This window comes from Balaenoptera borealis, assembly GCF_965194805.1.
Source record: "Balaenoptera borealis genome assembly, chromosome: 5".
Taxonomy (NCBI): Eukaryota; Metazoa; Chordata; class Mammalia; order Artiodactyla; family Balaenopteridae; genus Balaenoptera; species Balaenoptera borealis.
The window spans coordinates 29493307-29509490 of NC_138862.1; the positions used below are offsets into that span (position 1 = coordinate 29493307).

Consider the following 16184-nt stretch of genomic DNA (forward strand, 5'->3'; position numbering starts at 1 on the left):
GGTATGCAAATTGGCCAGGATTCTATGTATGCATTTTATTTTGATCACTGAATAATGTCAGTTTGGGGAATGTCAATAAATTCCTAGTTTAGAGTTTCATTGCTTCTTAGGTTGGAAACTGGAAAGTTTTGCTTTGCTTATCATTCAATATAAAAATTGAGCAGAGTGGGTCCCTGTTTTGAGGGCAGGAGTTAAAGCTTTGAGATTAGGTAGAAAAGACCACAAGCTCCATGTGAGCCTTTAATACATCTAGAGGGACCAAGAGGATGGGGGATGGAACAGGGACAAACAGAAATCTAAGACTTAGAGCAAGCAATTTCCCTGTTCTCTTAGGCCAAAATAGATAGCATTGTACCCACTCTGACCTTGAAAATGTTAACCGGATTAAACTTTTTTAGGTCACTACTTGACAGGAGGTAAAGATGCTTCTCCAAGAAGCTGACAGTAGGGCTGGCGAGTGGTGTTAGGGCTGATCACAGTATTACCTCTGGAGTAGAATAACGACTTTGGGTTCTGCAGTCCCAGGCAAGACCAGTACAGAGAGAGATATTCTGAATTTGTTCTCATGTTGCATTAGAACTGAGCAGAATTAGGCTACTGGCTCCTTCAGCTGGGAATCTAGATGAGGTTAGAAGGAGAAGAAAAATTAGGGTGAAGTACTCGGCTCTTGAAGGAGCAAAAGAGCAGAATCTGTTTATTTTGTGCACATTAGATTTTCTCTGTTTATCTTCTGAATTTTAAAATTGTTTGTTCACTTTGAATAAATATTCCCAGCAAGGAAAAAAGAGAATAGAGAATATATGTGTGTGTGTTTTTCCATAAACACAACCTTCAAAACCCCTTTGCCTTGCTGAGAAATGGCTCTTTAAAATAATAAGATAGGTAACTGCTGTTTATAGTTAAACAGCTCTTTTTATTCTGAACTTGTTTCTCTTTGCCTACATTTAGAAGCACTTTGATGTGTCTTAAAAGTGTGTCTATGAGAATGTGTACTATTGTCCTTGGGGAAAACGGGTGATGGAAATATCTTGTTTTCCCCATAACAGAGGGATAATTAAAATTTAAATTGAAAACCACAAACCACTTAGTAACAGAATAAACAAACTATACTAGAATGTGTCTATAACATATTGGAGCTTACTACCTGCAACCTTTGTTTGCAGTGTTCAGTGAGGAGGAAGGGGGAGGGTGGGTTGTGTGCCAGGTTGTCGACACCAGCTGTGGTCACAGCAGCCCCTCATTGCTCAGCTATCCCCAGTTGTGTCTTCCTGCCTGCCTCCCTGCCCCAAACGATACAGGGCAAATGGCAAGGCCCAGCCAGGAGCCTGGAACACGAGCTGCCAGCAGGGGAGGCTTGTAGCTATGCCAAGCAGCAGTCCAGCAGTCGGCCTGACAGTGTGCCAGGGTAGCCTGGTGCATTAGCCCCTGACATGCGTGCCTGGTGTTTCCAACCCACTTGCCATATGATTTGGATCTAGATTCAAGAAATGTGAGGCCTTTAAGAAAATATATGCTAACTATCCACAGAGACAGAGAAGGCACCCAGGCAATTTACATTTATGTATTTATAAATATGCATTTAATATCTATTTCTAGTCATAGAAATTTTGCTTTATGAAATTTACTTTCTTCAGATTGTTTTGGTTTTACCCGCTAAGATTGAAATTATGTTAGATGCCATATTCTGTATAATACAAAGAACAATAAAATGAAATAGAGACATTTTGTACTTCAACCAGAGAACAATCTCCAGAGGAAAGAGTTCATAGAGTTTTCACCTCAGTCACTTATAATGTCTGTACATGTAGGGCATTCCTGTACTTGTTTTTATATTGTACTGTGATTGTGTACTAGTTATGGCTTTGTAGTGTTTACCCCGGCCAAACAAGACTGAATTCTCTATTACCATGTACCTTCCCAAAGCCCCTATCACCACACTTTGCATTGAGTGGATGGATAACAGATGCCTTGTAGAATGCATACCTGTTGAATGAGGGAGTGAAGAGATCTGCAAATAGTGAGCAAAACATTTTTCTGTTTATAAAACTTAAATTCCCCTGCAACCCCACTTTACACACAAAAGTTTTTGTAACGGGCAGGTGGGTGTTGATATGTGTTGTCAAGATTCGTTTTATGTGTACGCTAACCATGTGTGCACGCGAGTGTGCAAGTGTGTAAATGAGTACGTGTCTAGAAGGAGATCATGTAAAAACTGTCAAAGTTTAAAATGTGCATACTTTTTTATGCAGAAACTCCAATTTTAGGAATTTGATTAATTTCTACAAATGCATAAAAACACTAGCTAAACTACTAGGAGTTTCATTAAAAACTAAAACCAATGTGAACTTCCATCAGTAATTAATTTGTTATAAATAAATTAAGATGTATGTGAACAATAAAATAGTAGGAAAATATTAGGAGAATGAAACGCATACTGACATGAAGATGTCCGAAACATACTAAGTGGTAAAAGCAAATTGTAGATCAGTAATATGCAAGGTAATGTTATTTTTGCCAAATAACAATACATTTTAAAATAATGAAGTTAGGTTATTTTTTCACCATGTCAAGTAAACAGGATTAATTTAATCTGTAAGAAATACGATATTGACTTTCCAAGGCCCCTAATTTAGCAATAGAATAATAGTCTTTAATATTATTTGGTCATTATCAAAATAGTCCAATGTGACAACAACTCAACCACGGGTAAATATTTCCTGGGACCAAAGCCTCTCATGGAGCTGTGTGCTTGAGTGAAGTGGCAGCCTAATGGTGCTGTCCCTGTCGGTGCTGAGTGATTGGATCTTGAGTGAGTGTTCCTCTACCCTACTCAAGGAGCCAGCAGAGTGGAGTGGAAGTTGTTGTGAGTGTAAGTGAAAAGATGTACATCTCATTAGAGAGGAGACTATAATGCTAGGCTGCAAAGAGAGGTCTGCAAACAGAGGGAGAGTCATTTCAACTCCATATTCTCTCATGGCCTCGGGCAAACAGCAACTGGTTGGTTTCCCGTGAAGACATTCCTGTTTTCAGTTTGTTCTTGTTGTTTTTCCAAAAGGTGGGTAGCTATTCAAATGAAAGAAATACCAAATAGTCACTAAATAGAAAATTAAAATATTCAGGTAATTTAAGGACAGATAGAATAAGAAATAATTAAGAGTTACACCATGTTGCCTACTGAACGTTCCTCCATGGACAATGCTACCTCTGGACAAACAAATATAGCCATAGTTATCTGGAGAGTGCTTGAGTTTTGGTTTGAGTGACTCATGTGGAGCTACCAATGAGGATGAGATTTTGAGCCATCCTAAGATGTGCTTTAAGCCCGGTTTTTCCTCTTTGGAGATGGTACCAGGCTAGAGAAAAAGAGGAGGATAATACAAAGACCCAAGAGGTATCTTCATTTGAATTTCAACAAATTTCTTACTTGATCTTCTTTAGTTCATATTTCCTTTAATTAATCTAAATATTACATTCTTTTTATTAAACACATTGTTTATGGAGCACTTTCATTGGTCAGCTATTCTCCAGTGCCCTCCGGATTGCATTACTTTATAATATTGTACTTGGCCTAAAGAACAGAGGCTTCATACCTAAGGAAAACAAGATAGTAAAGTCAAAATCTGGAATATTTGGGTAAAGAAAACTGGGAAAGTCAAGCAAAAACTAGTAGTTTACATTTTGTATTAAATCTTTAACTTTCTAATACATGAATATAGGGCAGATTTTTCTCCTTAGGGCATGAGAACATTTTCCCAGCAATAGGAATCTAGTTTGATTTCTTTAAAGCTTCCTTCATGTTTAGTATAATTGAGATTGCCTATTTTTTATAATTGAGATTGCCTAATTATTTTATGAATAATTATATTAGTTCTCCTATGTTCTAATCCCATGCCACTTTTTATCTCCATTGATGACTATCTTATGTTGAACCATGGGCTTTATACAATTCCATAAAAATTTTGGTAAGAAATAAAGTATTTTAGTATTCAAATTAGTTCTTTATGACAAAATATCTCCTAAATAATTTTTTCTTAACATAATTATTTTATTTTTATTACATAAAGTACAGAATTGTTTGGGGCTGCTTTCTGTACTCCTATCATGCCTGCTGTTAGCTGGTAGCAGTATGATATACCCTTTTTCAAATTATTTACTAATTCTCCAATATACCCAGATTTTTAAAATGTACAGCTTTGGGGATATTTGCAAACCATTCAGGGGCTTTATTAAAAAATGGTACCGTTTTATTTTTTTTTGTACTTTATTAAAATAAAATGTAAAATGTATATGATCCAGAAATATAGAGGAACTCTATCTAAAATTTTAACACTCATTTGTGAATTATATGATATCTCTATGTTTTTACATAATTTTAATAATAGAAAAATTATATATAATAATTTTTTAACTTAACATATTATCAGAAATATTTTGGTATAAAAAGATGCACTCAGATATCCTACAGCAAGTCTGTAATTTTGTAGGCAAACTGTTTCTTATTCCAATGTGTTACTTGCCTGGTTAGCTCAGATGATTGGACCATGGGACAAAATTGATGAAGGTTATAGTTTCAATTTCTAGGTAGGTCGGTTAGCTTTATTTGGCTTCATGGCCACATGAAGGGACTAAATGACTTAGAAAGAACATGTGGAGGTATTAGTGTGAATTCATCTCCTCTGCTGGAAAAACCACCCATAGCAGAAGACCTAGGTTTGTGCCAATCCCTAAGTCATTAGCGTCAAGATGAAAAAAAAAACAAGAAGAGGAAAATCTTGACCCTCCAAATACAAAAACTGAATGCTAGATAGCTTTCATTTCCATAATATAATTTACTGACCTGCCTTTTCTTTTTATAGTTACAGTTGAGGGGCTCCAGCTGATCACCTGCCTAAAATTACTGCAAGCCTGGTGGGAAGCTTTTGAGGAGGCATAGTCATGTTTTCATTTCATTAGGAAATCATTTAGCAATTTGCTGCTGTTCTGTAAATTACTGTGCTGCATAACTTCCATACTGAGAAACTATTTCCTTTTTCCGTAAAAATTGCAGATGAAAGGTTTCTACAATAAATAACCTGTATTGAAAACAAACCATTCCTAGAATTTGGAGAATGTGATACAGCATTTCTCAGGTGGAAATAAAAACAAATACATTTTATTACTAATACTTTTTAAAATAACACATTCTCTGTTTAAAGTTAGATTTATTGTTTGTTTACTTTGTTACTCTTTGAGGTGAATGTATAGTGGCTTCTGAGGATGAAATCACAAACTAAGTATCTATTTTTTGAAAGGAAAAGAGCTAATTTTGGAAATCAGAGTTCTTTAAACCTAAGTTTTATATCTTGAAGAGAGCCCCGCCATCAGTAATCAACCTAAATAGAACACGGTGTTGGGAGCAGTTTTCATTATGCCAAGTCCAAATGTTTAGGATGTCAGTCTGTGGGTAGGAACTCAGTTCTTTCAATTTTGTGTTGAGGTAATGGGCCCAAATATAAACTGGGGAAATACAGCCTTATCCCCACAGCCATTCTGACTAAGAGGAGCACATTCCAAATATGGAGATCACTGCTGATGTGGCAGGAAGTATTGCAAAAAGACTGATTCCTCTGGCCTTTTCCGGAAACATTTGGCTAATGGAACACAGAGCTGGCTCTTTCATTTCAGTGGCTGTAAGACCGAAAAGCAAAGGAAGAGGAGAAAGCTTTTCCTTAAAGAATGAGGTCCCATTTCAGTGCTGCCTTTTCATAAATGAAGGGCTTGGAAACAAAAATGAATGACTGATACTCATAAAGACTAGCCAATATTAAGTAGATTCCCCCAAACCTGAAGGTCATTATAACTAATAAAGAGAAAATGCTTCATGATAGCTAACATTTTAAAATAACAAGCACAATAGGTGTATATTAAGTTAAAGGTCCTTATACCTAGAACTAGTTATAACATCACTAGACTTAAATTTGTGCTACTTGAGTCCACAGTTAAATAAAGTTGTGACAAATGTGGAGAAGATTAAGAAGAATGGCATATATGTGGTTTCATCGTTGCAAATGAAAACTTTGAGGAAAAGGTTAAAAGAACTGTTATGATTCATTTTGAAAATGAGTGGACTAAGAAATTTTTATCATTTTTTCCAACCTTTATCAACTTGTGTTTCCCATATAAACCACAGAATACAGAAAATAATTTAAGTGACTCTTTTCTCAATTCCTCCATGAAAGGTACATAACTAGTACCATTGTAGATACATTGACGAGAACTTAATTCCTTACGTACAAGGATGTTGAGGCACCAGGGCTTAATTCTCTCTTGTAATAGAGGTTGATAACAATTGGATACACAGTGGACCATAAACTAATGTTGGCAAGATATCTGAAGCCCAGAAAATGCATTTAAAAGCAGGAGATGTGTAGACAAGATAAAGGGTAGATTTCCAAAAGATAAATTACTTAAGAGTCTATTGAGGAAAATTATACAATTACACAATTTCCTTCTTCCAAGGATTTTGAAGTTTGGATTTACTTTATTCTCACTGGAAGGGGATGAAGTGCATAGCCTCTGAAGGCAGAGGTCTTAATCCACCCTGAAATGTATGTTCTTCCAATGTAGGGCTATTCAAATGTCCAAAGTGGAGAAGCCCCAAGGTTAGAAGGGGAAATAGCAAGACATGCTGATACAGCTGAGAGGTGGTAGCCTAAGATCCATCTCCTTTCCTTGAAACCCATCTCATGATACAGAGAAGCATGTGTTTACTGGTGTCAGGCAATGCAAAGAAAGAAACTTCACATTGAAAATGAGAACACTGATGCTTAATATTCTTGAGGAGAGTAAAACTATAGGGCTGCTTAGGTTCTTTAAAAATATCTTTCGTTACATCGCTAATGTTATTTTTTTTTCTAAAAAGATAATGCCTGTTGAATCCAGAATACTGCCTTGATGACACAGAATTACCACTCTGAATATAAATAATTGTTATTCAGAACTATAAACAATGATGTAGCAGACAAACTATAAAAGGCAGATTCAATGGACATAGTGTTTCTATCTAAAAGCAACCTGGGGAATTCCCTGGAGGTTCAGTGCCTAGGACTCGGTGCCGTACTTTCACTGCCATGGCCCGGGTTCAATCCTTGGTGGGGGAACTAATATCCCGCAAGCCACGTGGCACAGCCAAAAAAGTTAAAAAAATAAAAGCAGTTTGGTTTCTATGTCTACTTTTCTGATGAATGCAAACATAGGAAAATTCTGGATACTCTTAAGTTTTATTAGTTAAATTCCAGGTTATTGAAATCCTATTGTATATTGTTGCTCATAGTGATTTTTTATTCATTAATCCACATTATCATGATTCTAGAATTGTTCGCGAAGATCACTATTGACTTGGATTGTACATTTAAACTACAAATGACTTCTTCTAATGTTTCTTTAAGGAGTATTTGGACAAGGCATCAGTCACACTGTGGATGCAATCTGCTTTCTCTGGCAACTTGTTATTAATGTTAAATGAGAGTCCATATTGATCTTCACTTATGTAAGCTATTCACATGAACTCCATGAAACTGCAAGTGAGCAACAAAGGGAAAACTTTGTCTTCTAAGAAAACAGTGGTTTGAATACTTGAGTTCAAACAACTCTTTTATAATAAACAAACATATTGTTTACTTACAGAATTTTCAATTGTAATGAAGTCAAGTTTGGAACAGTTAAAATAGCTCAAAGATGAATGAGTATATGAACAAAACTTTTCTTGGCTTTGCCTAACTGCTGCCCTCTTTTCCATTTACAGCTATTCAGGAGCAAGAAAATGAATCCGTGTCCCTATCCTTAAGCCCAGACATCTCCTTAAATAAGTCACAGTTAGATGACTGCCCAAGGGACTCTGGTTGTTATATCTCATCAGAAAATTCAGATAATGGTAAAGAAGATCTGGAGTCTGAAAATCTGTCCGACATGGTACAGAAGATTACTATCACAGAGCCAAGCGACTGAATACATATTATCAACTTTACATCTACAAATGTGTTCTATTTTAACTCTTCTTGAACTATCAATAAAAGATCAAAAAGGAGAGGAAGGGAAGTATTTGCAGATACAACCTGAAGTTAAAATGTTTTAATAGGAATGATTGTACATAAAAGCTCATATCTCTAATATTCCCAATTATTGTAAATAATATATATATTTATCATTTTAAACGCTACGTGTTAATATTTCACTTACCTGTATCAGAAAAAGGATAGCATAAGTTTTTGGTATGTGCGACATAAGCCTTATTTGGCTTTATTTTATAAGTGCAAAATGATTCTGCAAAAAAAAAAAAAAACCTTCCTTTTTTTATACCTGCCAGTTTTGAATTTGTGTATATCGTTGAATGAATAGTAACAGAGCATGTGTCTGTTTAACTAATTGTCCAAGCAAAGTGTGAGTTAATATTGGAGACATTTTATCCTGATCCACATTGGAGTTTTAGTAATTATTTTTTGTTGATTTCTTCACTGTTATCTGTATGAAAGTATAGATAATGATATATTGTCAATTCTGATTTAGTAAAACTAATTTTAATAATTGTACAGATTTTTCATCTTTAAGTGTAAATATTTTTAATTTTGAAATACCCTAATTTTAATAATAAAAAGAACTATATGCATTTGGTATCTTCCAGACTAGTGTTACTTAAAGTATATTCATCTTAGAACTTTAGACAAAATATCTCCTACCAGGCAAGGTTTTATAGTCAGTTCTCACTTTTATATATATATATATATATATATAAATATATATACAATTTCCAAATCAATTACCTCACCTCAGCCTCTCTCCTGAACCCCAGATCTGTGTTATCCAACTTCCTGAATACTTGTATGTATTACCTCAGGCTGCCGTAACAAAACACCATAGACTGAGTGGCTTAAACAATAGAAATTTACTTCTCACAGTTTCAGAAGATAGAAGTCCAAGATCAAGTTGCCAGCATGGTTGGGTTCTGGTGAGACCTCTCTTCCTGGCTTGCAGATAGCCTCCAACATGGCAGAGAGAGACAGCAAGCGCTCTAGTATTTCTTTTTATAAGGGCATTAATCCCATCATGTGGTCTCCACCCTCATGACCTAATCTAAACCTAATTATCTCCCAAAGACCCCATCTCCAGATACCATACACTGGGGTTTAGAGCTTCAACATCTGAACTTAAGGGGATGGGGGGAGGCACAATTCAGTCCACTGCAGTCTAGGAAGCTTCAACTCAACTTACCTAAATTCTTGATTTTCTCTGCAAATTTGTCTCTCCTGTTTTATTCCCAATCTACCTCTCTCTTTAACAGTACCAACCTCCGGCCAGTTACCCAAAGCAGAAAATAATTTCTTGCTTCATCTTACATGTATCCTTTTCATACAGATTCAATAAGTAATCAAGCCCTATGGATCCTACCTCTAGAAATGCTTTCATATTCATGGCTTTCTTTCTATTCCCATAGTTGCTGTCTTGCTTTGGAACCTCATAATCTCATGTGTGAAGTGATGCAATAATTTTCCAACTGACTTCTATTCTATCAATGTCCTACCTTCTAATCTATCCTCCACATGATCTCCAGAATGAGCTTCTAATACAAAATTAAATCACATACTTCCCAGCTTAAAATTTTTTGATGGCTTTTCATTGTCTTTAGTATAATATTTAAACCTTCAGGGATATAGAAAATCCTTCCCAACAATTTTTAACCTATCCTATGAGTCATATCTTTCCTCTCCCACTCTCACTCTACATTCTCCAGCCAAAATAATCTACTTGCAATGCCCTGAATTCACTATTCCCTTGGCAACTTTTCTTATGTTATTTATTTTCCTGGAGTGGCTCCTGCTATTTTCTATATCCAGAATCCACCCTCTGTTTTCTGTCTTGAGACTCACCACCAAAGTCACTTAACTCTGTGAAGCCTTCCATGATTCCTTTTGGTGTTCTCCTCTTTGTGTTTCCATAGCAACTTGTACCTCTGTTGGTTACAACACTTATCATGTTATACTTTATTTATTATGACACTTGCCCTTCCATGAGACTGTAATCTCCTTGTGACAGAGATTAATTTGTTTAGTCTTTTTAATCTCTGGTGTAATACCACGTACAGAGTGGGCATTTAGGAATTGTTTGCTGGAGGGCATTAAATATAATGATTATTCCCATACAACACATTCCATATTTATGTTTAAATCAATCTACTGAATCTATAGGTAAATGCCTTCCAAAGTGACCTAAAAGTTTTTTTAAATAAATAAAACATAACGCCTTAGGAAAAATCAGGAAACACAAAGTGTTATTTCAAATTCTGGGGGACAACATTACACTGTTAATCTCTAGCATATTTTTCCAGATCCATGAGAGTTAATCCCAGATGTAGTGCCCAGGTCAGGAGTAAAGCACATGTCTCTTTCTGTTCTTCCCTCTCCACAGCAGGAAATCATGTTCCAATTTCAAATTTCCAATATGCTGGCTCCATCATGGCCCCACTCCTGGTAGGACTACTACTTCAAAGAGATTATTCTAGGGCCTCCTTGGACATGGCACAACCACTGACCGTAATTTTTAAACTTTAATCAACCTGCTGCCTCAGGGAGGTCAAGATAGTATAGCTTCTTTATGAAGATGCCAGGAAATTGTAGGTTGGGAAGCATGTAAGGAACTTCCTGATTGTAAAATGGTGGATCTCACCTGTGAAACATCCTCAGCCACAACTTCAATCCCTTCCAGATGAAGGTACCAATCAAGAATTTAGGGAAATACTTTTGAGCAGAAGTGCTGCAGAGGCCTTGAGGAGACTGAAGCAGAGGAAGAGAAATTGGATTCATGCAAAGAGAGAAGAAAGGAGGAAAGTGAAGACACCTTGAGGTTGCACTTGCTGGTAGGATGGCCCCATCATGGAGCACAGCACCAAAAAAGGACACTGTAGCAGAAGTACATATTGGGAGCACTGCTGCCTTTACTTTACCTACTCAATCCCTGCAGCTCTAGCCTCACCTTCCTTAGGTTTTTCTCTTGACCATGGAAAGCTGGATAAAGAGGAGTGGAAAGGCAATAAATAGGTCATCCAAGGTTGTGAGGTAGTTGAGAGACTTAGACCTTCCACTATTGGCTGGGAGAGAGACACGAGTCCGAGTCTTTTAAGGGTAGATGTGAAGGTGGTTCAAGGATTGACATTTTAATGTTTACCAGATGATTACACTGGCTTAGGCTGAAACCTGGTGAGAGAACCAGTCTCACTCATTTATTTAATCACTCAACAATATTTAGACATGGAATATATATGCTGCCCAAGACTATGCCATAAAAACTCTTTGGATCAGATAATCTGCATCACAATCTCGCCACAGCCTCTCCATTGGAACCAGCTGAGTCTCTCAGTTTAGAAAGGTTGTAAAACTGTTCTGGAATGCAATGATTATTCTGATCCCGGGGATAGCCTATATTTACAGATTCAAGTTTGTTGTGACAGTATGCATGGTTAGAGAAATTTTATTTCAGGTAAATGGATAAAATCTTTATAATACTTTTTTGATAAGAGCAAAAATTAGATGATTTAAATTCTGGTTTCCTCCCCCCCACCATTCTATTGCTGATATAAACAGGAATGTATCTTCACCCTGAAGTATTTTATCAGAAGCTTTTTAAAATCAATTAAATTGTAAAAAGAATTCATTAAGAAATAAAATAACTTTTGAAACTTCTAAAATGACAGCGAGCTAAAAATTTTCAGCTTTTAGACACTGTCCAATTCTCTGAGGTTACAGTCAAGTGCCTTGCAACTTCCTGAGTGAGGCCAAATTGATGACATTTCATGTTGAGAAACTTCCGTTACAGGCATAAGTTCTGAGAAAAATAATATGATGAAATTTTAGATACTCCATCACCCCACACACATACCCACTTCCATCTCCCCACCACCGATAAAGAAAATTGTATAACTCATCAGCATGCAGACTTCAAGTACTCTTTCATAAAAGTGGGTAGTCATGCTAAAATTATGTAAAGGTTGAAAGCAAAATGAATAGGGACTAAATACAGGCAAAAGAACAGCAGTTTCTAAATTTGACCAGGTTTTTTGGCTATGGAAATAAGACAGAAGTAACCCTCACTTTATGCTACCTCCTGTCTTACTACTGAATTCATCTCATCACACCCAGTGTTGACCTAAACACATTGACTGGAGATCCTGATTTGAGGACTGTGCGACTTTGGGTAGGTCACTTATTCTCTGAGCTTAGCTTTTTCCCTCTACAAAATATATATAATTATAGTACTAATATTCCATGTTATCTTGTCGATTAAATGAGATAATGTGTTCAAAGCACCAGCACAATGCATGCAGTATGTGCATAAAAACTGATATCTGAACATAAAATCAAAGCAGTGCACATGCTACCATAATACTGGCATGGTTTTGTAGCGATATGAAATTCTTCAGACACAAATGCCCGAGGGCTAAGACAAATGTGCTGTCCAGCAGCAATGAGAGAGAGTCAGCTGATTTAACAGGCCTTTACAGATTCATGACCATTTTGTCATCACAGGATATTTCTCTGTTTACTCCTGGCAGTTTAGGAAGAGGCTATATTGTATTTAGCTCTGATTCCTCACTCTTGGCACATGATAGGGATAATCATTTTTGAAGAATAAATGATTAAATATATAAATGAATGTCTATATTAAATAAATAAAAGGTTTGGGGTTATTATTGCACCTTAGGCCCTGGTCTTTACAGTACAGAGTCACAGCCGAGTGTGCTATAGCCAACAAAGAAGCCCTTAGGAAGATACCCTAAATGTAAGACTTAAATATTTGCAAAGTTTATGGGCATTTGGGCAAATGATCTATCATGGGAAATCAAAGAGCAGAGAGAGGCTACCAGGAAAATATGAGCTTTTCATTACTCCCCCTTTCCTACTCCATCACGCAAACTTCTCACATACACAGAGTATCAATGTGTCTGTGTGATATTATAAATTAAGAAGCCAAGACAAATCACCTAAAAAATGTAACATTAGTATGTTCAGAGATTTCTTTTGACCTCTGGGGGCCCAGGTGAGCCTGAGTGCAAAGCACCATTTCCTCACAGGGAAGAGGTGAAATCCTGATGCACAGGCTAAAGGCATGGTTTTCCTCTCTGAGTTCTTGGGCACTAGGCCAAGTGAATGGGCAGGAATCATTCCATTTGCAGAGTAAAATGGGGTGAAAAGCACTTCTGGCACACTTTGTCCATATAAATTATACTTGTTTGCAATTCATCAACTCCTTCTCTCCTTTATATCCATATGTAATGTAAAGGATCATCTTTCTCTGAAGCTCCATAATGATGCACAGCTCAAAAATGTGATAGAATCAGCTAGAAGAGAGCAGATGGGAGCTTTTTTCCCCAATATGCATATTCATAAAAAAAAATAGAGAACTCAACAAAAGGAGATACAGAAGTACTTGTACCCGGGGGCTGCAGAGACTTATGTATAATAGTAAGTTGGTTTTCTGCCACTATTCATTCTTGAAACCTTTACTCATTCATTCCTGCAGTAATCACTGAAAACGCTCTGGGAAAATGTCTGTCTCTCTATATAACACCTAATATATTTCCCTTTGGATTTTTATTGTACCTTAGAATCCATGATTCAGGAAGAAATGGTTAAATATTTTACTAGACAAATATAATTAGAAGGCAAACTATGGAAAGGGGAGGGGCAAGGCGAGCTTAGACCTGGGAGGAAGTATGACTTTGACTGTGCTATGTGTAAGAATTCTCAAGCCTTTGGGGACGACTCATCAAAATCAAGAGGCTTATCTGTCAGCCTCCAGATCAACAGCAGATGAATTCAAGCAGGAGAGTCTTGGGCTGGGGAAGGAAGGCGTGGACCGATTTGCCAGCTGTGTGTGCAAACTTAGGGTCCTGCTTCAGCACCGACCTGGGATGCCTGGTTGCCTGGAGCAGGGGTTGTCCCTAGCCTTCTCTCCAAGAGATCTTGAAATATCTAGGAAGGTAGTGGTGCTGGAGGAGAAATCTCCGGTCTGGAAGGAATCTTGGCCCTTGATATTACATATCCATCTTCACAGCAGCAAAGGAGGGACCTTGGACACATCACCAGCCCTCTGATCAAACCCTGGCCAGGCCGGCCCCTTGGTTGCCACAGAGTCCACACTGGGCCAGGGCATCGCGATGGTCGAGGTGCTGCAGAACCAGCTGCCCTGGTTAGAGAATGTGTGGCTTTGGGTCAACTTTCTGGGCGACCCCAAGAGCGTTTTTCCGTTCTACTTCCCCGCGGCCTACTAGGCCTCTCGCTGGGTGGGCATTGCAGAGCTCTGGATCAGCCTCATCACCAAGTGGCTTGACCTTGTCTTCATGTGGTTTCTGTTCAGAGGCAAGCCCTTTTGGTGGGTCCATGAGTCTGGGTACTACAGTCAGGCTCCAGCCCAGGTTCACCAGTTCCCCTCTTCTTGTGAAACTGGTCTAGGCAGCCCTTCCGGACACTGTAAGATCACAGGAGCAGCTCTCTGGCCCATAAGGATGGCCATCTCTTCCCAGGTGGCCACTCGGACCCACAGCCGCTGGGTGAGGGTGATACCTCGCTTGGCTTATTGCACCTTCCTGCTGGCGGTTGGCTTGTCCCAGGTCTTCCTCTTAGCACATTTCCCTCACCAGGTGTTGGCTGGCCTAATAACTGGTGCTGTCCTAGGCTGGCTGATGACCACCCCCCAGCTGCCCACAGAGCGGGAGCTAAGCTTCTATGGGTTGAGCTCGCTGGCCCTCTTGCTGGGTGCCAGCCTCATCTGTTGGACCCTCTTTACACTGGGCCTGGATCTTTCTTGGTCCATCAACCTGGCGTCTAAGTGGTGTGAGCGGCCTGAGTGTGTGCACTTGGACAGCCGGCCCTTTGCCTCTCTGAGCCGCGACTCAGGGGCCGCCCTGAGGGGTCTAGGCATTGCCCTTCACTCCCCCTGCTATGCCCAGGTGCGGCGGGCATACCTGGGACACGGCCAGAAGCTAGCCAGCCTTGTGCTGGCCACGGGGCTGCTGGGCCCCCTGGACCGGCTGGGCTACACCCCTCAGATCAGCCTTTTCTACATCTTCAATTTCCTCAAGCACACCCTCTGGCCATGCCTGGTCCTGATCCTCGTGCCCTGGCTGGTGCACACGTTCAGTGCCCAGGAAGCACCACCCATCCGCTCTTCCTACTCTAGGCGCCACCTACTGCCACTCTCCCTGTCACAAAGCCCACACTCCGTGACCTCCAGAATCTGGGAGGCAGCCCCATCCCCTTCCAGCCCCCAACAGGCCCCTCTCATCTTGAATTTTCTACTTTTCCCACCACCTGGTCTCAGCCCCAAATAAGGGCCTTCTCTCTCCCAGGAAGGCTGGTCCTCCTCCTGCCCTCCCAAGTCCCCAAAGAGCAAAGGCAACAGCAAGACCAGTGGTTTCTGTAACGCTGTGAGGAGCTCAGAGCAGCCCTAATAAAGCCCTTCCACAGCTCTGGGAAAAAAAAAAAAAAAGACAAACTATGTAAAAAAGTGAAGACTTCGGTGTTCCTTTAGCAGTACGGATTACAGATATTTAAAAGCGCACTGTTATACCAAACTGTATAGTAATGAACCTCCTGGATGGCATTTAGCTATGTGGTTTTTTTCCCGTAGGTACTTTTTATTTTAATTGGGGTATAGTTATTTTACAATGTTATGTTAGTTTCTACTCTACAGCGAAGTTGAGTTCCTCATGCTATACAGCAAGTTCTCATTAGCTGTCTATTTTATACACATCAGTGTATATATGTTAATCTCAATCTCCCAATTCATACCGCCCCTCCTTTTCCCCCATGGTGTCCATACATTTGTTCTTTACATCTGTGTCTCTATTTCTGCCTTGCAAACCGGTTCAGAATCTAGCTAGGTGGGATTTTTTTTTTAATATCTGATTACTCAGAGGCTAAGGTAGTTAATGCTTTTGTACTGAGGAAGCAGCATTGCTACTAGAAATTTTGTCAAGATAGTGAATATAGTATCAGGTGATATTGTGAAAGAAACTAGCCATAAAAGAAATGCTTTTAAAAAAGAAACATAAGAAAACATTCAAAGAGTGGTTATGAATTTTGGTCAAATAACTAAAGAAGTGGTATTCATACTAAAAGTAGATGTTTCTGACTTCCCACGTCACCCTCACTCTC

General features: G+C 38.7%; 1 protein-coding gene and 1 pseudogene across 12 annotated transcripts in view; both read left to right on the forward strand.

Annotated features, from left to right (window-relative positions):
• Nucleotides 1-9055, forward strand: part of SAMSN1 (SAM domain, SH3 domain and nuclear localization signals 1) — a 212751-nt gene extending 203696 nt beyond the window's left edge. For all 11 annotated transcript variants that reach the window (XM_082391930.1, XM_082391934.1, XM_082391937.1 and 8 more), the window contains one exon: nucleotides 7784-9055. In XM_082391930.1, the coding sequence (XP_082248056.1) occupies nucleotides 7784-7986 (203 nt within the window). In that variant the 3' untranslated portion in view covers nucleotides 7987-9055. The remainder of the gene's footprint in view (nucleotides 1-7783) is intronic.
• On the forward strand, nucleotides 9053-15608 carry LOC309628686 (glucose-6-phosphatase 3 pseudogene; annotated as a pseudogene). The gene has a single exon. The product of its transcript is annotated as a glucose-6-phosphatase 3 pseudogene (transcript).
• The last annotated feature ends 576 nt before the right edge of the window (nucleotides 15609-16184 follow it).